The 24,328-nt window shown below is 45.6% G+C and overlaps 1 protein-coding gene across 3 annotated transcripts in view; it reads right to left on the bottom strand.

Annotated features, from left to right (window-relative positions):
* Positions 1–363: 363 nt before the first annotated feature.
* Positions 364–24,328, bottom strand: part of ampd2a (adenosine monophosphate deaminase 2a) — a 54,097-nt gene continuing 30,132 nt past the window's right edge. For 2 of the 3 annotated variants that reach the window (XM_076269129.1, XM_076269131.1), the window contains exons 2-18: positions 16,992–17,119; positions 16,207–16,337; positions 15,285–15,353; positions 12,989–13,100; positions 11,485–11,671; positions 10,365–10,506; positions 9,683–9,772; positions 8,289–8,418; positions 7,184–7,378; positions 6,590–6,721; positions 5,905–6,068; positions 5,338–5,464; positions 4,838–5,001; positions 4,440–4,560; positions 4,050–4,223; positions 3,386–3,496; positions 364–3,127 (exon numbers count right to left, since the gene is read on the bottom strand). In XM_076269129.1, coding sequence (XP_076125244.1) covers positions 2,870–3,127; positions 3,386–3,496; positions 4,050–4,223; positions 4,440–4,560; positions 4,838–5,001; positions 5,338–5,464; positions 5,905–6,068; positions 6,590–6,721; positions 7,184–7,378; positions 8,289–8,418; positions 9,683–9,772; positions 10,365–10,506; positions 11,485–11,671; positions 12,989–13,100; positions 15,285–15,353; positions 16,207–16,337; positions 16,992–17,119 — 2,435 coding nt within the window. In that variant the 3' untranslated portion in view covers positions 364–2,869. The remainder of the gene's footprint in view (positions 3,128–3,385; positions 3,497–4,049; positions 4,224–4,439; positions 4,561–4,837; positions 5,002–5,337; positions 5,465–5,904; positions 6,069–6,589; positions 6,722–7,183; positions 7,379–8,288; positions 8,419–9,682; positions 9,773–10,364; positions 10,507–11,484; positions 11,672–12,988; positions 13,101–15,284; positions 15,354–16,206; positions 16,338–16,991; positions 17,120–24,328) is intronic. The other variant, XM_076269130.1, reaches the window with a different exon arrangement.

Here is a 24,328-nt window from a genome sequence, read left to right as displayed (position 1 = left end):
CACTAGTTTGGTTTCATTTTGTATGAGATTTTGTGATGTAGGCTAGCCTATGATAAATGACTTATGGCCAATATGTAACTCAGCTAGGCCTAATGTTAGTTTCCTCAGCCATGTCAGCTAGCCTCAGACTCATTATCTGCTATGGCTGCTAGTGCTAGTGCAGAGTAGTTTACCATGCCAGTGACGTAGCCGATTGTTGAAATCCAACATGGCGGCGCCCGTGTAACAACAACACCACTTTCAACGTACAGTTTTATCCCTTTTAATACATTCAGCTATTTTAATCATTGTACCAATGAGAAGAAATAAAATACATCTGTTATATCACCTTTACTTCAAATTCCAGTTCAGTTCATCTTTAACCATATACCGACTTACGAAGATGATTAATTAACACGAAAATGTTGCCTGGTGTCCCTTTAATATACAGATATTATGCCATGGCTCTATACACTAGAATAACATCCTTCTTGTGAGCTGCATATACCAGTATACATGTGTTGCTTCAAATAGATAGATTTAGTACGGAATATACAGGTTGTTTCTTATTCTTACAATTAAAACTAAAACATTTTCTACAATGTTCACACTTTGGAATGTTTCTTCCAGACCATAGATTTGGTCTTCATCTCTGTCCATTTTTTTCCTTTTTCTTAAAGTCTCGTGAGTACAGGGAACATGCAGTTTGAGACCTGTGAGCAGTGTCCCTGTGGTCCTCCTGAAGGGACAGTTTCACACTTTTGTGGAACTTTTGTCCATTTCTTTCTTAAACATGTCTGTTGTGTGACACAGAGTGTGTATGTGTGCGTGTTTGAGTGTGTTTAAATTCCTGCTTATGTGCGTCGAGTTAAAATGTGTGGGTGGATGGGTCATGTTGGGTTAGTCGTGTTTCTGTGTGCGTTGTATAAGGCAGCCGATATTGACTTTGCTGAATGATTCTCCATTGTAGTTTCTACTGAACATGGAAGATGAAGGTAGTGTCAGTTTTTATAAGGCAGCATGACTAGGGGATAGGGACAGCTTGCAGCGCTTGGGGGCTAGTGATGAAAAAAAAAATGGTTGATCTGATTGGTCAAGACCAGGGTAGGAATTTCACAGCGGCCACGACGGCCATGGCCGTCGTAGCCCCTTGCATTGGCCGTGAGGCCCCTTTGAAAATCAGAGGTTTACAGGCCACGGTGGCCTTGGTGCCCCCTTCTTTCAATATTCTGCTTTGCGTCCTACTAATAGCGATTTTTATTTAGCCTGTGGCCTGTCAAAATAATCTTAGCATTCACGGCGCAAATTAATTTAGTCTTTTACGCAGTGGAGAAAGTGACAGTGCAAGAAAGAAAGTGCGTCCAAATTCACCCTTTTTCAGTTGAACTACTCGCGAAGTAGCCTATTCATCACACAGACATCACAAGTATCACATGAAAGAGCTTTTTCTCAGCTTTTAAACGATGTTAGCCGATAATTGCTGTGTTGAACGGTTCGCGAGAAAAGTAAATAATATAATTCAATTTAATCATACATTCTACTGAAGGTTTTGCGTCCCATGATCTCCCTACCCATTCATCTCGGTGGAATACTTTACGAACCCTTCTTTTAACACATGACAAACCATATATCAGAATAAACAGGAGACCTTACCGAACACAAAGGCGTAAAGCAGTCCCCTGTACAGTTAGCCGTTCCAGAGTAATCCAGTTTTGAATTTGCAGTAAAGTTCGACATACATGGATGTCTCCAAATTTGGGCTTTTACATTGTTCCACATGATTTCATAACGGGCCAAATACAAAATAAATGTTACAAATATCGCCTAGATATTGGTAAATCAGAGGACAGCTGACTAAGAGTTTGTGAAAGTAGCCTTAATGATCACAAAATGCTAAGCATACATCTAGGCTATTTGAGTTTCTTAAAGCTGAGCTGTGCTTAAATTGTTCAATACATGATTTCTTACATAACAGGCCAAATATAAAATAAATGTTATATATAGCCTATATATCTGTAAATATTAGATGATCAGATTATTTACAGTTCTATGTAATATGTCATTTTTCATGTTTTTGTAATGTTTCATACAGTGATGCAGGTCTACTGCAGTGAATAGGCTAAATACAACTTTGATCATTTTTATAGCCTACTACTGTAGGCTATAGTTAACTTTGGCCTTGGTGCCCTGACATGTGGCCTTTGTGCCCCCCACCAAATATGCCCAACTGAAGGCCAAGTGGCCTTGCCCCCGGAATGGTGAAATTCCAAGCCTGGTCAAGACCTTTACATGCAGCCATCACATGACAGGAAAATTGGTCACTGCGGGTGGGTCTTCAAATCCAAATGACCAACAATAAGCATTTGTCCCCTAAGCATCTCGTTGATGTAGAAGCACACATAACAGAGAAATGGCATACTGAAAGACATTGATAACTTATACCATGTGATCATATGGTAAAAAATGCATCACAGTGAAGAGGCTATAATCGGAGAGATGAGGCAAGAACAATCCACAGTGTCAGAAAGATGATAGCCGCATACTAGTTTAAAAACAAAAGCATAAGGGGAAGCATCCAAATGCGGTATTGGGGAAAACACTGCTTAGGGGGCGTACTGGTTACCAAATGGCAATCCACTAAAAACGAAAAATAGCCGTGATATAGCGGGGACCCTTGGCTTCATTTTTTGGGACTCAAGCAGCTAAGGGTGCAAGAGGAGACAGGAGACCTGTAAAAAAGGTTACGTCTCCTCTTCCTCCTCCTCTTCCTCCTCCTCCTCCCCCCTTTGTGACTCATGCTGGAAACAGAGGAAGATGCAGAGAAAGAGAGAGAGAGAGAGAGAGAGAGAAGGGAGGGAGGGAGGGAGGGACAGCGTTTTGGACCTGGCGATCAGTGCTTCTGCTGCGTGGTGATGGTCTGCTGCCGTTGCCCTGGGAACGAGGCCATGGAGAGTGTGTCGTCCTCTTCCGCCTCGTCCAGAAGATTGGACGCCTCTTGCGTGCGCACGGCGTGTGTGATGAGGTTCAGCTCCTCGTTCAGCGTCTCGTGTCGGTAGGCCACGCGGATGTCCGGCACGTTGGTACGGCGGATGTCGTTGCTCTCGGGGCCCTCATGGTTGTAGCCTGGCCCCAGCCAGTAGCTCTTAGTCTACATGAGGAGAGAGAGAGAGAGAGAGAGATAAGTGGTTGTGAATGTGTCTGTTTACACGCCATTGGATTAACACTATGAATATGTTGAACATATTTAGCGAGAAGTGAATGTGTTAATAACAAGCAACTGCAGGAAATGATGGTTTCAATTACTTTGTATTTTCCATGCGATGTTTGTGAAGAGAGAAAAGAGGCAATAAAAAAAGATCAGTGGACATGACAATGCAGCAGAGATGGTCTGTGAGAGTTCACTCACTTTGTGGGAGAACCCACTCATGAGGACACTGTTTCTGGACAGCTCACACATGTCGCAGGAGCTGAGCTTCCACACCTGGGTGGCAATGCTGTACTCCTCCATCAGGGGCTCCTGTGTGAAATGGACACACACACACACACACACACACCACACACCACACACACACACACACACACACACACACACACACACACACACACACACACACACACATACACACACACACACACACACATACACACAATAATGCACACACATAAACAAACTCTAATCTGAACAAGATGTATATTTATATTAAACAGGAAAGACTAAGGGCACCAATTTATTTATCAGCTACTGTGTGAGAAAAAGGTCAAATACTCTCTGTTCTCTGTTCGTCCATTCTATGTCATCTTTAAACAAATTCATGTACGGAGAAGTTCCTCACCTGTGCACTGACCCACCGGGGCTTGCGTGTAGTGTGGTGCTCAGTTTTGCCCAGTTCATTAAATTAGCCTTAGTGTGTGTGTGTGTGTGTGTGTGTGTGTGTGTGTGTGTGTCGGTTATTAATGCATTGCATTGTGCATACCGTGTCAAGCAAATCAGAGCCCTCACAGATAAAACATTGAGACATTAATTCTGCCGTATAATGGCAGAAATCAGGTTTGACTGGCGCCGTGCTGACCTTGGTGAAGTGGAACTGTAAGGGGTCATCTGTGGACAGAGAGACCATGAGTCCGCGGGACAGGTACTCGGGCAGGGGGTTGCGGTGGTAACTAAGGAACAGACTGTTGTTGCTAAGCGGTGACATAGCGATACCAATCTGGGCCAAGTAGTACAGGTACTGCAGCACTGGAGCCTGAGCAGGAATAAGCATGTGAGGATCAAACATCAGAACATTCAGTACTCCAACACATCATGAGAAATAGACAGTCATCATCATACAACATAAAAAAAAGCATAATTCAGTAAGCTTCTTCTCACAAACACAAACACACAGATGCTTGTGCATCTGTCAACACGCAACAATCATGGGTCTGTGTGTCAGTGTTGATGTCAGAGTCGTGTCTCTCACCTTCCTCAGCAGCAGTCCGTGGGAGATGTTCTGAGACAGCAAGAAACCCGACACCAGGTGGTGGATAGGCCCCGCCTCCCCACAATGCGGTCGCAACACAAGTGTGTGGAAGCCCCGCCTCCTGTAGAGTAATCAAGATAGGTGTGTTTTTTAGCATACTTCTTGTCTATTCCAATATTTTTAATGTTAATATGATAATATGGCCGGTGATCTAGCATACTTTTCTTACTCTATAGTGGTATGACATGACATGACCAATACACAACCATATTATGTGTATGATACTAATAAAACCACCATTTTTCCTCACAAATATTTCTCATAGCTAAACCTATCAAGCTCTTCCTTACGTACTGAGAGGCAGGTGACCTGTGGGCGGTGTGCTGCTGAAATCTTACCTGCGCAGGTGGTTGAGCACGGTCATGTTGGCATACATGTAGTAGAGGTAGTAGGAGTAGGGTGGGTTGCTCTCCTCCGTCCAGTTGGCGGGCAGAGGACTGTCCAAGTTGAAGATGTGCTGCTCCGGCTTGGACTCGTCGTCCACACTGTCAAAGCCTACCACCTGCGGAGATGACACACACACACGTGCACACAGACACACATACAAACACATTCACACACACACACACACACACACACACCCATACACACACACAGACAAAAAACGTAAATGTTGTTAAATATCTACATGCACTATCAGCCACATTAAGTGTATTCTGTATTGCTCTGATATTGCTCACTATAGAGCTATTTCTTTCTATTACATTACGCCTAACTGAAATCAACTTATGAACTAATCATCAAATAATTCAAAGACAAATGGGTAGGCTGGCAGCTGGGACCACCAAGCAGCAGGGGGCGCCCTTTCCCCCCATCATGCAGCTTTGCTGTCACTCACGTGCTGGAGGAAGAGGTGGAGTTCCGGGTGGCTGCGCGGATCCACAGTGACCTCAAATAGGGGCATGAAGATGTTCTCCAGCATCTCCTCGAAGTTGGCCAGCTGTTTCTTAGTGTGGTAAACGTCACTGTGAACACATACAAGAGAGGACTCAGTGTTGTTATGGTCAAAACCTTCAGTAACAGTGGAGTTATTATATCTGTTTTAAAGTACAGTAAACAACAACATGTGAACACTGAAACCACCCATTGTAAACTAGTACCTCTCTCCCCATACTTAACCGCATTTGTCAATTTTGAGTCTGATGACCCTAATAATATTCCCTCTGTTGAGAGCCTCTTCACAAAGAACCATCCCAGGTTCAGAACCACTAAGAAACTGAAAGCACCACTGAATAGCTAGTGTTGTTGAATGATGAATAGACTTTCAGTTTGAAAGCCCAACATCCACAAGACCACATGAGCTCTATGTTCCTTAATCTGTACTGACTCTCCTCCTCCATTTTGGAGAGCATCCCAACCACGCTAAAGTTCCGCCCTCCTTCGCCTGGCGGACAGGTGAACTCACAAGAGGCGTGGCACCTGGACGAGCCAGCGCACGTTGTCGGAGTAGACGGAGTGCTTGACGGCCCACTTGGCCAGCTTGTCCCACTCGTCGCGGCAACGCCCATAGATGGACAGACGCAGCTCCACGTTCTGGTACTTACTCTCCTCCAGGTCGGCCATCACCTCCTGAGGAGACAAACACACAACGCCAATCAGCCAGTGCGTTAATATCTAGCAAATCCATGAAGCATGCAGCATTCTTACTATGAAATGAAACATCATTTAGACATTTAGCACGTTTTGATATATATGTAGTTGACATAGATAAACAAACACATAAATTCAGTGTATCCATTATAACTATTTTCTTATTGCATAGCCTTGGGGTCTCCAAATATGGTGTGGTTTCTGGATCTTCAAATACTGTGTTGCTTAGGGACCTTAAATTACTGTATTCCCAAGGGATCTTGAAATAATTTACTGCCTAGGGATCCTCAACTACTGGGATCTTCAATTACTGACTTTAATAGCCTAGCACCCTAAACACAGATAAACACCACAGTCAGCCTGATCCTGTGTCAGCATACATCAGCTGGCCTATTAGGAACTCAAGGGCTGGCAGATATGACCGCTGACATTTGGTCCAAGCAGACTCAAGCTAGAAGATGGGTGGGAAGGAACAGTTGAGCCTCACGTCTTTACAGTACCTTAATGATGTGGGCAAAGTACTTCCCCTCGATGTGGTTGTCTGTCTTGATGAAGATTTCACGCAGGATGGACTCTCCGATAGGGTTGTATTTGGCATTGAACTTGTCGAAGCGGTGGAACGTGTTACGGTCCTGTGGACATAGTGAGAATGACCGTTATACTCCACCTACATAGCTTCAACCAACCCTGACTTCTTTTAACACTTTAGCTAATAAAGGAAATGATCAGCTATGTTATGCCTCAGAGGTCTGACACACAGGAAAATTGATCCACTTAGTCACTAGATGCAGCATTATTCATATGAGACTTGGCATAAATTCACTAGACTAATTGGATCAGAAGACCTGAAGTACTAATAACACTCTGTGATACAGATTTCATCAATTCTTTATTCTGAATTAAATGATCAATCTCAACCAGCAGGTCTCTATTCTACAATTATATAGCTGATGGGGCCATTCTGAGAATCTCTGTGAAGTGGCTGTGCAGTGCTAACTCTCAACTAACTGAGCCGCCAAATTCCCCTACATGTACTCTATATAGAAACCCATATGGACATGAGATTGACCTCTGCCCCCTCTGCGCCTACTCACAGCATGCATGTCCAGGGTGTCCACACTGAGGTCAAAGGCTGTGAGGTTCATGGTTTCGAACACCTCCATGAGGGTCTGTCCGCGGCCGCGCTCAATGTGCACGATCTCCCCGGGGTACTTCTTCATGGCCCGCTTGATGAAGCGCAGGAGGTGCTTCTGGTTCATGCAGGAGGATGCGTGGATGTGGGTGTCCACCTGAGGGAGCAATTAAGGGAGGGATGAAGATGGAGAAAGGGAGGGATGGATGGAGAGAGGGATAAAGATAGTGAAAGGGAGGGATGGATGGAGGGAGGGATGAAGATAGAGAAAGGGAGGGAGGGATGAAGATGGAGAAAGGGAGGGAGGGATGAAGATGGAGAAAGGGAGGGATGGATGGATGGAGGGAGGGATGAAGATGGAGAAAGGGAGGGATGGATGGATGGAGGGAGGGATGAAGATGGAGAAAGGGAGGGAGGGATGAAGATGGAGAAAGGGAGAGATGGAGGGAGAGAGGGATAAAGATAGTGAAAGGGAGGGAGGGATGGATGGAGGGAGGGATGAAGATAGAGAAAGGGAGGGATGAAGATGGTGAAAGGGAAAGATGAAGATAGAGAGGAAGGGAGGTGAGGAGAGATGAAGATGGGAGGGATGAAGAAAGGGAGGAAGGGAAGGATGGAAGGATGAAGATGGAGGGAGGGATGAAGAGGGAGAGAGGAAAAAGACAGCAGCCAGAAGCAGGGAGGCAAGGAGATGGTTAGGGGGAAATGAAATGATGACAAAAAGGGGGAGGAAAAGAACAGATGGAAAGAGAGAATTATGAAACCTCGATGTTAGACAGTGAGCATAGAGGGCAACAATAACTTAACTAAACACAATAGGCCTCACAATAGGCCTCTAGTACTTAAAAACTCCTTGTGCTTCACATCAAAGAGAGACACAGGAGTAAAGAAATTGGCTTGAAACAGCTAGACCCTGCCATGTCTCGTAATGAACCTGGCCTGAAACAGCTAGACCCTGCCATGTCTCGTAATGAACCTGGCCTGAAACAGCTAGACCCTGCCATGTCTCCAAATCTCATCAGAGAGCCAGTGTGGTGATGCTGAGCTGATGTTTTTATGTGCTCCACCTTGCGGATGTTGTAGAAGTCCCGGTGGGGGACCTGCTTCTGGGCGGCCAGCTCCTTCATCTCGTTCAGCAGGATGTGCATCTGGAACTTTGAACTCAGGTACTGCAGGCGCCGGTAGCAAAAGGACTTCCTGTAAAGGACCAGGATGACAGGAAACAGAATGTCAGGAAGCCAACACTTAACTTTCTGATGTAACAGATTATCAAATCTCCTAATGTTCCCGAGGATTACTGAATGCATTTCACTAATTTCTCAGAATGAAATCCATGGTTACCCTCATGCATCAAAAAACATGTGAATCCTGTTACCTCTTCATTAATTTGAAGTACTCTGTGTGGGTAAATCCTATTGTCTTTTTACATCAACTACATCAGTGTATCAAACCAAATTGGAAAAGACTGGAAAAGAAGATGTCCAGGCTGACTACAACAAAGTCTTCAGTAATTGTATCAGACATTCTCTGTGGTGGAGCTTCTTTTGTTACCCTAATGGGTCTTGTAGCTTGGTTTTACAGTCACTGAGCTGACATTTTCATTTCTTATTTAGCCTAAGAAGCTGCGTACAGCAAATAACAGGAGATATTTCCCTCTGTAGCAATGCCTTGGCCTTGCCTAGTCTATGAGCAGGGGCCGGTTTCACAAAAATAGACTTTGACTATGTCTTAGATATAGTAGATAGTCAGACTTCATCTAAACTAAACTGTTGCACAAAGCAGTTTACCGGTAGTTCTTGACTAGCTCATAAACATGACCGTCTGAGTAATCACATCTAACAAACGGGCATTGATCTCTAATATTTAATCGGTTTAGCTTTCTTATGTAGTTGATTATTTAAAATGGCGTAAAATGTGTGGTGTATGACACCCTAAACCTACTCTCAACAGTCTCTGTGAAATTCTCGCCATTAATTTTTCCGTTGATTAGTTCTCTGCCAAAATGGCGGCGTAAACAAATGACGTAACCGATAGAACTTAACTACTGGAACTGAGTAGGTAGTAACTGACAGATACTATGTTACCTTGGTAACATTTAGTGTACAAAGACCTAAGTTAGCCTGGGGGTAAGGCATCTAATTATTTTGGTCTAAAATAAGTCAGTCTTTACTTTTATTATTTCATTAGACTAGTATTTGGGCAAAGATAAGACTGGTCTAACACTATAGACTGTAGGGTAACATAGTATCTAACACCTAAGTTAGCCTGGGGGTAAGGTGTCTAATTATTTTGGTCTAAAATAAGTCCGTTTTTACTTTTTTTATATTTCATTAGACTAGTATTTGGGCAAAAATAAAGTAATGCACACACAGTCTCAACAGTTCATTTCCCCATCTTGAAAATGAAACCGTGAGTGAGACCGTGCCTGGCAGCAAGGGCAGCAGGGGCGAGATGGACTCACACAGGGCCATTGATGATGAGGGCCATCATCATGTTCATGTCTGCGATGTACTCCTTCAGGTCGGTGTATGGCAGGTCCAGCTCAGTGCTCCTGTGTGTGGAGAGGGAGTGATATCTGTACTCTATGCTTTCAACACACTTTACTGTCAACAGAACCTACAGAGCACACTGGCTCAACATGCACACATGCATATCCAGTGCATGGATGGATGCACGTGGGATACTTACCGACACACACACACACACACACACACGCTACCATATGTGTACTCACACATTCTTTAAAAGTATGCACGCATACAGCATGCACACACACACACACACACACACACACACACACACACACACACACACACACACACACACACACGTGCACACACATGCACACACACACACACACACACACACACACACACACACACACACACACACGCATGTACACACACACACACACACACACAGACACACACAACCATATGACTGTACTGATTCTTTATAATTATACACACATATATGCACACACACACACACACACACACACACACACACACACACACACACACACACACCACACACACACACACTACCATATGACTGTACTGATTCTTTAAAATTATACACACATATATGCACACACACACACACACACACACACACACACACACACAACTGATGTCTCTTACTTGTCCATGTTGTTCTTCTTGGTGTAGACATGGATGATTCCGTTCACCATCTTACAGCCGTAGCCCGTGTCTGAGGGCATGTTCTTGGGGTCCTGGCCTTCATAAGGGTGCGTCAAAGAGACAGGGGGGTGCACTGGGGCATCTGACATTACCAAAACACAGAGGGAAGGGAAGACAGAAAGGAACATGTGAACAGAGAAAAAAGGAAAAGAATAACAAGAGAAACAATATATAAATAAATACAGGGAAGATGTACAGTAGCCACTGTGTAAACCAACTTCCTCTGGAACAGCACAGTCCACTGGATTCATTTAGGTATCAGCCATTAAGGAATCATTAACATCAATGAGGCTGGACACCTACTGTAGACACTGTGAAATGGGCTTATTATTTTGATTATTATGAACCGTCACTGTCAGCGCTCGTGCTGCTGACACAGTGGCTGCGCAATGACTGGTTCTATTGCCCTCCATTGCCGTTTCAGAATGCAGACCGTGTAACCAAGCATAATAGCTTCATTCAGCAGAAAAGCTAGCTGGACAAATAAAAGAAAACTAAAATGATTCAGTGCAGCATATTGGCATATTTCAAACTCTCAAAATCTGCAAAGAATGCAACTGGGCTGTTGGTGGCCTAGGGTGGAGGACAACTCCACGAAGAGGAGAACAAACAGGTTGTCCTAAGCAACTTACATTGTATTTATATCAGAGACTAAACAAAACAAGCCAGAGAGGTAGCTCGTCCCTCACTTCAGAGCTCTCCCAGAAACTTTTTTTATTTTGTCATTTGGGAGACAGACTGCCCCCACTTTGTTTGTTTCCAGTCCCAGAGGCAGCACTGTGTAAGTTACTTTTACATTTAGATGTATTCATTTATCCAAAGTGACGTCTTATACTGCAGTTGAAGTACTGGAGTATTTCAGGGTTTCAGCAGCCTAGCGCCAATGGCTCAAGTGTCATTGGATGGAGTGGAAGTGTGAGGCCACCAAAGCAGTGATGATTACAAAACGTTTCAAAAGCATCCCCGTCTCGGATTTTTTTATTTTTTATTTTGTTTACAAATGGCACCCTGGTTCTAGCTGCGCTGGATCGGGCCCTGGGTGGTCCGAGTGTGGCCTCACCTGCGTCCACGGGGGTCTCTGGGATCTCCTCGTAGACGCGCAGCTCCATGGGCTTCTCCCCCAGCTCCTGCAGTGCCCGCGCCGTGGTCTTACAGAAGCTCTGCATGGACAGGGCCATGTACTTCTCCCGGATGAACAGCGCCTTCACCACACACTTGGCTGCGTCCACCAGGTCTGTAAAGGGAACCTTTGGGGGGGGGGGGGGGGGGGGGGGGGGAGCAGGGGAGAGAGATGGAGATGAAGAGAGAGGCAGGAAAAGGGGGAGAGAAAGAGAGGCAGAAGGGTTCAAAGAATGGGAACGAGAGAGAGACAGAAAGTGGGGCAAAGGTAGAGAGAGAGAGAAAGATGGGGGAGAGAAAGAGAGAGAGTGTTGTTGTTCGTAAATTGCATTCATCTCTGGAGACATCTGTGTGGGAATTTGATTAGAGTAAAGGTGGGAACAATTTGATGGTTAACAGAGCTTGACATGTCTAAACCAATCTAGGCCTTTTTATCAGGTTGGTCAAATTGAGGGCAATCACTGAATCATAAAACCGGCATGGTGTTTATCACAATGGAGTCATTATGGCCCTTTCACACTTGAAATGATCTCTTCACATTGTCCGGTCATCGTATGGGCCAAAGTCTCATCATGTGAGGTCAGACTCTGATAATTCCAAACTGGTGTGTGAACATGATTTACCCAGGCCATTTCCTGAACTGGGCTACATGTGTAAAAGGATAGCTCTGTGCAATCTCTAGACTGTGTCCACAGTTCATGTTTAAAAGGGACTACACAACTTAATAATCATAGATGCTGTAACAATCTACAACTGACACTCAACAGGCTGTCCTCAGGTATACTGGGTGCTCTTGTAACACCTGGCCCTGTGTGGCTGGTATGGTGAACATTAGTATATGGAGGAATGTCTAACTTAAACCCCTAAGCATTTACAACACCTCCATTCTCATTTATTTTTAAACCACGGCGACATGGTGGCTACAAAACAGTGAATACCACCTATCCATTTGCTGAGTGCTGAGTGCTCAGGCATTGACCCCATTACTCCTGTGATGCGGGCATCTGCCGTGCCCTGCGAGTTAAGCTTAATGAGTGCTAGCGCGAAAGCAGCAGTGCCCTGAGAAGGAGCTAATAAAACTATCTCTTGGCCCATGTAGCGCCACGCGATGCCCATTTAAGGTCATTCTCTGGCCCCAGGAATCCAAGGGAGAGAAAGGAGAGCTTACAAGAGAACGAGAGAGAGAATGAGAGAGAGAGAGAGAGAGAGAGAGCTCTGACCGGAACATCACATGATGTCACTGAAATAGCACTCTACCACAAGAAATATATCAAGTGTCAAGAGCTATCTGACCACAACGATAACGCCTAAAAGAGGACGTGAGGATTTTTAACTTATTAACTTAGGCACTGTCCTGCTAAATAGAACCTGAATGAGGCTTAAAAATACAGCTGGGGTCTGAAGGCCATCGTCCCTGTGAGGAGTTAGCCGTGCTAGCGTCTCACCCCGCACTTCTCCTCTCCCGATATGGAGACGCGCTGGTACTCGCGCTCCACCCCCACGTCACGCTTCTTGAGACAGTGGTCCACGTCCACCATGCTCTGCTCCTTCAGGAACCTGGAGAGCAGGAAGAGGAGGAGCAACGTTAGCTAGGTGGTCAGGGGGGGAAGGGGGGAGAAAGAGGGAAAAGGGAGGGGAGGAGGGCAGTGAGGTGGGATGGGAAGACAGACAAAAAGACAGGAAGAGACTTTGAGGGGAGAGAGAGGCAATGAGCAGACAAGAGAGTGATGGGATGGTAAAGGGGTAGGTAACCCAAGTCAGCGATGAATTGATGTATAGATAGTTTGGCTTACTTAGTCACAACGAGTGCTGCGTCATGTGGATAGCCCAGCATGAGCTGGGGCTCTGGTGGCCGTCCCTGATAATGAGGACAGAAGACACTTCTGGAAAATATAATTATTCCCCTCCATATCCACCCTCGTCAGAGTAAAGATCAGAGGATCAAAAGGCTTACTGTAGCTACATCGCTGTGTGTGTGTGTGCGTGTGCCGGCGGGATACACTGAGGTGTGATGACTCGGAGAGTTCTAGATGCCAATTAGTCCAACTAAAGGTCGCTGGGAAGCGGGGCAGTGTGGGGGAGAGATTGGTGTTGGATGGCCTTTCTGTACGGCCGCCACTTTAAAGTGTGTGTGTGTAAAAGGTCTGCTCCTGTCTCCGGTCATCAAACACAATGGGCTGTATTTTGGGCACCAGCGCATGGCGTAAAGTTCGTTTTCCACCCGCGCAAAGTTTAATTCGGTATTTTGCACGTTTATTTTTTAAACATTGCGCCCAGGGGTGTGGCAATTAACAACCTAGGGAGGGGCCTGGCGCGTTGTCTAAAAATCGCTATCGTACACCACCTAAACCTGGTCAGAAGTCAATGGCGAATTGTTCATATGCTATTTTAAGAGCGCATGTCAACAGTCATATTGGCAGGTGCATGCACCATCCTTCTATCATTCATGAACGCACACCAGCACACGTCCATGCAAAGCATTACAAATTGCACGATTACAATGGGAAACATAATTAGAATAAAGACATTACGAAATACTGTATATCTCATGATGAGTAGTTATTCACCATCATTTGCAAATTGGTAATGACGGTTAAAAGTGATTAGGGGAGAGGCGAGAGACACGTATGGAGCACAGCTGAAGACTCACTGTCACGAGATATAAGCAACTCCTCTGCAGGATAAATGTTGTTTTATTCAGTCATTTGAGCAATATTAGGGTAAGTGTTGCTTTTTTCCAGCCTATGTTTTCGATGGTAACCCATTGTCAGTCAATAGTGAAAGTAACTGCATATAACTGTCTTGTCATTGACTGACTCCTTGGTGAAGTTAGTTTCACTTTGCCAATGAGTTCAAATAATAGACGGTTGCAAATGCGTCAAGGCTATGCTAGGTTTTAGTAAAGCATGGTTTAAGAATGACTATTCCATACGGTCTCGCAAGCAGCCTCCTTCAAATGCGCCGTTGAATGCCAAAATACCAATGCATTTATTTGACATATCGCGATTTGCGCCGTTAAAGGGAATGACAGATGTCATTGTCATTGGTTTAAAATGATGTTACGCCCCAAACACACCCATATGACTGATTAAAAAACCTAGGAACACCTTGTTGTGCCATGCGCTCCACGTTTGATAACGAAACCCCTTCCAATGTGAACTGGACATCCTACTAAATTTGAATAGACTTTTGACGAGTGACGATGCACTTTAGAATGTCATGATGGGGCCCGATGCCCCACACTTCCCCAGGCCCAGGCAGGATCGCTAAGGGGCTGTTGTCAGCTGGACCGATACCACACGAGGAAGAGGGAGAGACCGACCAACTGTCACAACGACATGGCACTTCAATGAGAAAGAAGGGGCTCAGTCAGACATGAGGTATGATTACAGGGAGGGCTGACTCTGAGAAGGCATCAGTGATGAAGATGAAAAGTCAAGACATGAAGAGATAGAATGAAGTCTGTGGATTAATGTTTGAGAGAACAGTATCAAGAGTGAAGAGAGAGAGAGAGAGAGAGAGAGAGAGCTAGAGAGAGAGAAGGAATTAAGAGAAAAAGGAAGCAAGTATGTGAATGAGACAATGTATATAACAGTTTCTCTTCATCTTTCAGCTGTTTATCATGCAATCTAAGAGAGCAAAGGAGGTGAAAAATAAAGAGCGAGAGAGACAGAGAGAGAGAGAGAGAGACAGAGAGAGAGGCAGGGCAGGCGTTTGCATGTGGGAGAGCAGCTCACTCACTCCAGGTCAGCAGCGCTGTCGATTTTCATGAAGTCCTGTTTGGCACGTACCAAGATCTCTGGCTCAAGCCTGGAGCAGAGGTGATGAGGCGGGCAAAGCCAGGGACACACATGCACACACACATATGCACACACACACACACACACACACACACATACAAAATCAAGGGGAGGTGAGTTATGGTGAAGAGCCAAAGACAAAAAGGCAACAAGAAAACACACGATCAGAACACCACTGTGCTGCTTCCTGATTGGTCACGTGATGTTGCCGGTTCACACTGACCAGACCCCTAAAGCTGAACAGAGCAAACAAACAGTGACATGGTGAAAATGCCCCCTTTTGCACAGACTCAACAGTGATTCCCACACACAACTCTGAGGTCTCTGTTGACTAGCCAATGTTTTAGTACACACGCTAAACTAAGCATTAGCACACAAGTGACTTTTAGTCATGCAACATGATAGTAATTAGTACATAAGCAGACTATCAGTAGAAATTACTGCTATTTGATGGGTTAATATTAGTACATACTGTTTAGTGCAAGCACATGCAGTTGTGAGAGGATTATCATAAGTATCAATTGTTAGCGACATCAGTGTAAGCCAAGGTTAGCCTGTTAGTCTTGATACTAGTTAGCATGCAAGAGGCTAACAGGTGATTAGCTGTGGTTGTCAGGGAATAGGGGCAAGACAGGAGAATTTGAAGGTCAAGCTTTCAGAGATGGACAGAGGCACAAGACAGAGAGAGAGGGAGAGAGAGAAGGAGGGAAAGACAGAGAGAGGGTGGGAGTGATAGAGAGAGGGAGGAGAAAGAGAAACAGAGTATAGAGGAGAGAGAAGAAGAGACGTATGGGCACAGGCAGGGGTATTGCTGGAGGTGTGTGTGTGTGTGTGTGTGTGTCTCTCTCGGGCAGGCAGCTCACTTGACATCCTGGCTGATCTGCCGCTCCAGGCGGTGTCGTTTCTCCTCTAGCTGCTCGATGGGGCTGTCCTCGGGGAACTCATATGGAGCGCTGCGCATCTCACTGTCGGCCAGGCTGCGCGAGAACAGCTCCTGTGGACAGGACACACACACACACACACACACACACACACACACACACACACACACACACACACACACACACACACACACACATATAGGGAAGACTTAACAAACAAGCACACATATACAGTACATGCATACATATTATGATTGAATCTGCATTGGTTGTACAATGAGCAGAACTTATTTCTATTGTATAGTATCGGAACGTCACATTTTACCAACCGTCCCGTATGTCCAACCTCTCATGTGTCACTTAATATTCATTTCTATACAAACCAAGATGGCGGATTCCTAAAGAAACGCAAGCACCCACACCATACGTGTATCTAAATTAGATATGTACCAAAAATTACACTTTACTGTGACTCGAAGAGCTGTAAACAGTGTTGTAAGGCTGCGTGTACAAATCCGCTTGGAGTTCCAGTGGAATTTTGAATTGCGACGAGAATTCTCAGGCTAACCGTTGATCTGCACACTTATAGTGATATCCATGATAACCATGCTTACAGAAATCAACTATGTGCATGTGAACTCACACTGAGACACACACACACACACACACACACACACACACACACACACACACACACACACACACACACACACACACACACACACACACACACACACACAGTGTAGATCAGAGCTAGGCATTCTTACCTCGGCAATCTCTTTGTATTTGCCGTCCATGGAGGTACGCAGGTCAGGGAAGTGCTTGAGAGTCACGGGGGTGCCCGGCAGAGAGCGCTGGGATGTCAGGGGCTTGGGGCCAGACGCACCACGGAGATCTACACACACACACACAAATGAAAATGTACACACTCCAATGTGTGCCAGTGCAAAAATACAAACATCCGTGTGTGTGCAAACACACACAACACACACAGACAGTACGGACAGTCGGACACACGAGGAATTTTAAAACATGGAATTTTTGAACCTTAAATTGTTGCGGAACGGAATCTTTTTTTAGAATGTTCAAAACACCCAGGCTGAGGGGTTAAAACCTTTCCCTTACACTTGCCAAAATTAAGAGCCGAGGCAGCAGGAGCAGAGGGAGAAGGAGAAAGTAGAGTAGCTGAGTTTCCCTCTCCTCTCCTCCTCTCCTCCCTGCACCTCGTGCGTCAGGAGTGCCTGGGGTTCGACATTAACTGCTGCTCCCTGCTGCTCATGACCACCCGGGGCTCAAGACCAGCCCCGTCTAACCCACTTAAAAGGGAGAAAACAACCCATTAACAAGGACACGATGCCCAAGGCTAGCCAGCAGACAGTTTTTCAGAGCCCGACTCCCCTGGTGTTTACATGGTCCATATATGTGTTGGGAGTGTAATCAAACAGTCTGCATGTTCAATGGGGAAGTAAACCTGAATCATTGAAAGTGGCACTGACAAAAGCATACAGAGGTACACACATATGGGACAACACACACGCACGCACAAACACACACACATGCACACACGCACACACACACAGCATATGTGCAAGTCTTGCTCTTTTGTGATTAGCTCTGAGAAGGCAGTGCCAGCACTCTGGGTGAGAGGCAACCGCATCGATACGGTGACAGCAGGAAACGACATGCCTCGTCCTCGTCCTCTCCTCTCTGTGAGGAGAGAAACTTGGCACCCACCAGGCATCAGTGCCCCACTGTGCTTTAAAAAAGCGCCACACGGAGGCGTCCACAGAGACCTCAGAGGAAGCCCAACTAATGACAACTCTTCTTAATTAGATCACCCCATCTTCAAGTCAAGTCAAGGCAAGTCAGATCATTTTTGCATGACATGTTTTGACACACCAAATTGAGTTTCTCAAGGAACACACTGCACTTCTCAAGGAACACACTTGCTATAAATGCTAGTGTAAATACTAATTAAAGTAAAAAATATCTCCCTAAATATCTCCTTCTCACACACTCACTCGGTGAATCAAACATAACACGCACACCACTTCAGAAAACAAGATAAAAACACACACGCACACACACGCATAGACACACACACACTCACAAACATACACACGCACACACATACCTAAAAGTAGTAGGTGAGTATTGGAGGCACCTGTGGCTTCGCTCCCCTGCTCACAGTGGCACCCTAGCAGGTGGCGCGCTAACAAGACCCTTTATGTCCCTGTGGGCAGCCCAGGCCCCCCAGTCCCTACCTCGCTCCCAGTCCCTGCTTGAAGCTGAGTGTGAGGGAGTGTGTGTGGGTGTGGGGGTGAGTCTGCATGGAAGCAGAGCTGAGATTGAGTGACGCACACAGAGAACTCCCTCTTGGGTGTAGGTGTATGTGTGTGTGTGTGTGTGTGTGTGTGTGTGGGGGGGGGGTCTCAGTCAGGTGAGATGCTGTTCTTTTTTTTAATGCTCGTTAGTGCACACATACATTTTAAGTCCCATGCCACCTGCAAGATGAGAGTTGCTATGGAGACCCTTTCCGTAATCCTTAACGAGGCTGAGGAGATCAGCGCAACGAGGTCGGTGACATACCCCCACCCACCCTGCTGTGGTAGTCATGGAGACAGGGGGAAGGGGAGGGGTGTGTGTGTGTCCGAGCACCCATATGGGTCAGCACACAAACACACAAACACACACATACAAACAACACATAGCACCCAAACACAGGGGAGGGGTGTGTGAGCATGTGCAGTTCAGCAAAGAAGAGAGGGTGAAGAGGCCAAGCCAGAGGAGCACAAAGACATTACTGTGTCAGGTCCAGAATAAACATAGAGGGATGGAGAGAGAGAGATGGATAGAGAGAGTGAGAGAGAGAAAGAAAGAGAGAGATGGATGGATGGAGAGAGAAACTGCAAACTGAAGAATTTTGAGAAGACTGCATGTTTGATGTGTGTGTGTGTGTGTATGTGTGTGTGTGTGTGTGTATGTGTGTGTGTGTGTGTGTGTGTAGTGTGTGTGTGTGTGTGTGTGTAGTGTGTGTGTGTGTGTGTGCACATGTGTGCATGTCTCTGTGTAATTCAGTGTGGAATGTAAGCAGGGCTCATGGGGCACTTTAATGGGGGGCTGATGGAGCCAAGGGACCCACTGGGCCGCTGGGGAGTCTCTTCTGGGCTCCCTACAGCCTGTAACATCTTCAGCAGCTGCTGCTCAGGCGGAGCACAGACCATCCCTATCACCAGGGCTGACCCACAGCCCCGGGGATGACACACTACACTACACTACACTATTGTGTGTGTGTGTGTGTGTGTGTGTGTGTGTGTGTGTGTGTGTGTGTGTGTGTGTGTGTGTGTGTGCGTGTGTGTGTGTGTGTGTGCGTGTGCGTGTGTGTGTGACTAGCTGTCTGTGTGTATGCTCTGCGTCATGTCAGTGTGTGTTTGAGTATGAGGCCCTGATCATAAGATTAGTTTCTCTGCTCTTGAGCTTTTCCTCAAGAAAGCAGCAATTACCATAGTGAGGAGCTGCAACAATCAGGTGACCATGATCTAGGCCACACAAACATAAAGAATGCAGTGAGTGGAGTGGTGCATTCATTCACCAACAAAAATAGCCTCATCTTCCCCCCCCCTTTCTGACAGCAGGCGAAAAATACTCCCATCGCACATTCTCAAAGCTCTTCACAAATCACAAACAACATCTCAGAACCTACTCTCCATCATTCAGTTCCAGAGCAAATTTCTAGAATTTGGTCTCTCTCTGATGAATATTGGGGAGTGGGGACCCAGTAAAGAGTGACGATGGGCATCTGAGAGATGAAGGCGCGATCCGAGGTAGAGTGAGAAACAGCCGCTTTGTACACCAGGAGGGAGATCACATGATGTATCATCAGCATTACATCAGCACTCCAAAGACTGGGTTCACCAATACTAATCTCTGCTCTCTGTGTGTGTGTGCGTGTGCGTGTGTGTGTACATGTGCATGCTTCTGTGAGAACTGTGAGTGTAAACCTGTCTGTGTATGTGTTGAGGGGGACTGGATATTTCTTTGCATGTACATACAGGTTTGATTACTTGATAACTCTCTCTTTGTCTCTGTCTCTCTCTCTGTCTCTCTTGTGTGTGAGTGTTTGACTGGTGTTTTACGGCAGCAGTTAGTGGTGGAGTGTGGAGACAGCATTGATTTGGGAGTCGATGATTGATGGAGCGATAGGGTGGCGCTCTCTCAGAGAGGCCATCAGGACTGTTCTGACAGAACTCTCCCAGCCATCACAGCAGTAAATAACCCCCCCCCCCCACACACACACACACACACACACTCACACACACACACACACACGCACAGATAGAGAGAAAATGAGAGAGAGAGAGAAAGAGAGAGCGTGGGTGGGAGCAAGGAAAGGAATGAAGAAAAGTCAGAATTGGAAGCAAAAGTAGGCTAAAAAAGAAAGGAAAGGAAAGGAGAGGCAGAAAGACAACTTAAGGAATGCACATTAGAGAAAGAAAAAGGGAAGGAGAGAGGGTAACGGTCCAGAGGTAAGAGAAGTATAAGTATATAGTATAAGTATAGTATATATACTCTTTTGATTTGGTCTCTGCATTTATCCCAATCCGTGAATTAGTGAAACACACTCAGCACACAGTGAACACACAGTGAGGTGAAGCACACACTAATCCCGGCGCAGTGAGCTGCCTGCAACAACAGCGGCGCTCGGGGAGCAGTGAGGGGTTAGGTGCCTTGCTCAAGGGCACTTCAGCCGTGGCCTACTGGTCGGGGGTTCGAACCGGCAACCCTCCGGTTACAAGTCCGAAGCGCTAACCAGTAGGCCACGGCTGCCCCCAAAAGAAAGGAAAGACATTAAGAAAGAAACTATGGGTGAAAGAGAAAGAGTGGTGGTCAGTGGGAGAAAAACAGAGACAAGAGTGAGGGACCAGATGAAAGACAGGAAGACAGAGAGAAACACATGGAGAGAGAAACAGAGACAGAGAGAGAGAGAGAGAGAGAGAGAGAGAGAGAGAGAGAGAGCAGGGTTTCACTGCTTTACAGCCGTAAGGATGTGGGCTGCCACCTGCTCTCCCCTCCCTTCCAGAGGAGCTGATGGGGGAGGGTTTAGGTGGCAGTGGAATGAACATGTTTCTCTGAGTGAAGAATCCATCTCTATTCTCTTATCTGCCCCTCTCACACACGCATTATGGAAACAAATGGCCCAATCACTCAAAGTCAATGACGCTCTCCATCCATCACTCACTGACTCTCTCATATACACATCCTCACATCCCATCACAAAGCCGTGAATCAAATGCAGCTTTTCTCCCTCCCTCCCTTCAACCAACACCTACATAACACGCTCACTCACTCACTTACACACTATAAATAGAAATAAATATACTATGAAGTGGGTGTTCTAGACAAGGACACACTTTCTCCCGCCGTTCCATTTCCTAGGGCATTAGAGTGTGACACAAGACCTTTGTCTCATGTCAAAACATGACATGTCTAAAACTGGCCTTTTTTGGGTGGTGACAGACGAGCAGTGGCTCACCCGGTGAACACGCGCACCACTTCAGAAAACAAGATAAAAACACACACACACACAGACACAGACACAGACACAAACACACACACACACACACACACACACACACACAAATCCAGGATTTGCACAAGTGCTTGTGTCAGGGCTCAGAAGACTGGTGCTTGAACCCTGTGCTACTTTGTTGCTGCTGCGGTGTTGAGGGGGGGGGGGGGGGACCTCACAGGCCTGGGGTACAGATCACTGTGTTATGGCCCTGTTTTCAGCATGGCAACGATTAGTCTGGACCATCTGCTCGGCCACACACACACACACACACACACACTTCAACCACACACACACACACACACACACTTCAACCACACATTAACACACACAAACGCATGGGTACACAGTCCTTCAGCTTTCACTTTCCCTGTGGCCAGGGGAGAAAGATTGGTGCTTGGCCCTTGCAGCGTGTTAGCCACCTGGCGAGCAAGGACACCTGAGCTGACTGACCACAGGGCTGTGTTACAGTTTGTCCTGCTCCCTTACAAACACACACACACACACACACACACACACACAGAGACACACACACAGACACAAACACACACACACACAGACACACACACACACACAGACACACACACACACACACACACAGACCAAGGATTAAAGTTCTCCGTCATAGGACGGATTTCCGTCAATTTGATTTTAGAAATGTCATATTTGAGATCGATGCAGATCCGATGAGAAAAAAAATAGGAGGGGGGGGGGGGGACTGTCACCTTTGCTTTTCCTTGCAACTACAAATATTAGGTAAATGTTTAAAGACCTAATAGTGTTCTTGAGAACTTTCTGTGTCTCAATCCGTGACCGCTCAAGAAGATACGTCCTATACGGCCTACGTCAGCCATGAGTTTCGCTTTGTATGTTGTAGCTACACACTTGTCTCGGGCGTTTGCTTAAAAAAAAGAACACGTATGGAGGACTATAACGGTCTAAAAGTTGGATTATAGTGACACAATCGAGACAGCTGATGAGGTTGGCCAATCCGTTTAACTTTTTTGGATATGATATTGTGAGCTCTATGTGCGAATTCGGAGGCTGTGTTCTTTCCGTGCATCAATGTAGACACTTACTATCGCGAACTCTTGTCAGGGGAGGTCATTCATTTTGGGTGTCACCTATGACTTGAACAGATAGCCTGCTATGCCACCCGATGTAGGCTACTATTATTGTTACAGTTTTTAATCAATGCAACTAACATTATGTGTAAAGCGACGCAATATAAACCGTAGCCTATGCAATTTATTATCCCGTCTGTTATGACATACAACAATGTTTTTCACAATTTGCGACGGAAGGTTTTGACTGAGCGTGTCGAGTAAGGGGGTCAGTCGTGTTTGTGACGCACAGACAGCCTTGTAGCCTATTTTGCTTAGGCCTCACTTTTAACGACAATAGGTTGTGAGTGTATGTTGACAAAAAATAACCATACAATTAAAATAGTCAACTTAAAACTTTGCTATAAAATATTATTAATTTCTAGCACAAAACCATAACCAGTGGGCCTACCAGAACCTCGCATATTAGTGTCATGATTTGTGTGCGTCTATTTGGCAAGGCCACTAGCTGTCATGGATGCGTTGTTGCTAAAGGAAGGCAGGTGTCAAAAGTTAAAAAACAAATGCAGATGGGCAGCTGTTGGAAACGGGGGAGAACTAACAAGCCATGGTGTAAAGAAATTAAAGTGCCAGGAGTTTGCTTTTGCGCGGTTCGCTGCAAGAAAATTGTTTATGGATGCAATAGGAAAACGTTTTAGCACGCCACCAATCAGAAGACCGCCATAAGGTTAACGTTCGTGCACTTCAGGACATCTTCCCTACCTGGTGCAACTAGCCACCACGACAGAGGTAGGCTACGTTTATCTATGGCTGACCGTTTTTACGTTTAGAAAGTAGGCTACGCATGTTCTTTCATAGCGCAACACGACCTGTCCTTAACCATATCGCAACCTCTTGTCAACCTTATACAATCTGTTGCTGAAGACAAAAGCGCCGTCTCCAGATTGTCGTTACAAATGCGCATACCTCCTGCATGAGCACACACAGTATTGCTGCTCATTGGAAAACTGAGTTGTCTGTAAAACTCAAAATTACCATGTTTTCATTAAATGCGGATGAGGCAACAAATGGAAATATGAACAATATCTAGAATGTTCTGATTTGTTACTTTGATGAGGAAATGGGAAGTCTTGCAAACTTGATTTTATAGATTTTACTTGGTGTTGAATTGCATATTAACAAGAAAAAAATCTCCCCTTTAAACACTTTTGGCCTGAAGTAATTAAATAAGAGTGTGTTAAAGCCTTTCTACAATATTGCTGCAGTAGAAAAGAACAGCAATGGCTAATCAGCAATGGTCAGGGATGGTACTAAAATATATTTTTGTTCATCAGGAAAACTCAATCTCAATCAAGAACACTCTCAATTCGCCTTATTCACATGGCGGCCATTGGCGGCTAAAACGAGGCTACAGGGTACACAAACCATAGGATTGTTATGTTCTATGCATTCACCTGTAGGTGGCATTAAT

Source organism: Alosa pseudoharengus, unplaced genomic scaffold (genome assembly GCF_046254945.1).
Source record: "Alosa pseudoharengus isolate Yale_2024_CS ecotype anadromous, Long Island Sound unplaced genomic scaffold, YU_APseudo_1.1 YU_APseudo_1.1_scf_5, whole genome shotgun sequence".
NCBI classification, from domain to species: Eukaryota; Metazoa; Chordata; class Actinopteri; order Clupeiformes; family Clupeidae; genus Alosa; species Alosa pseudoharengus.
This window is presented reverse-complemented; position numbering and strand designations above follow the sequence as displayed.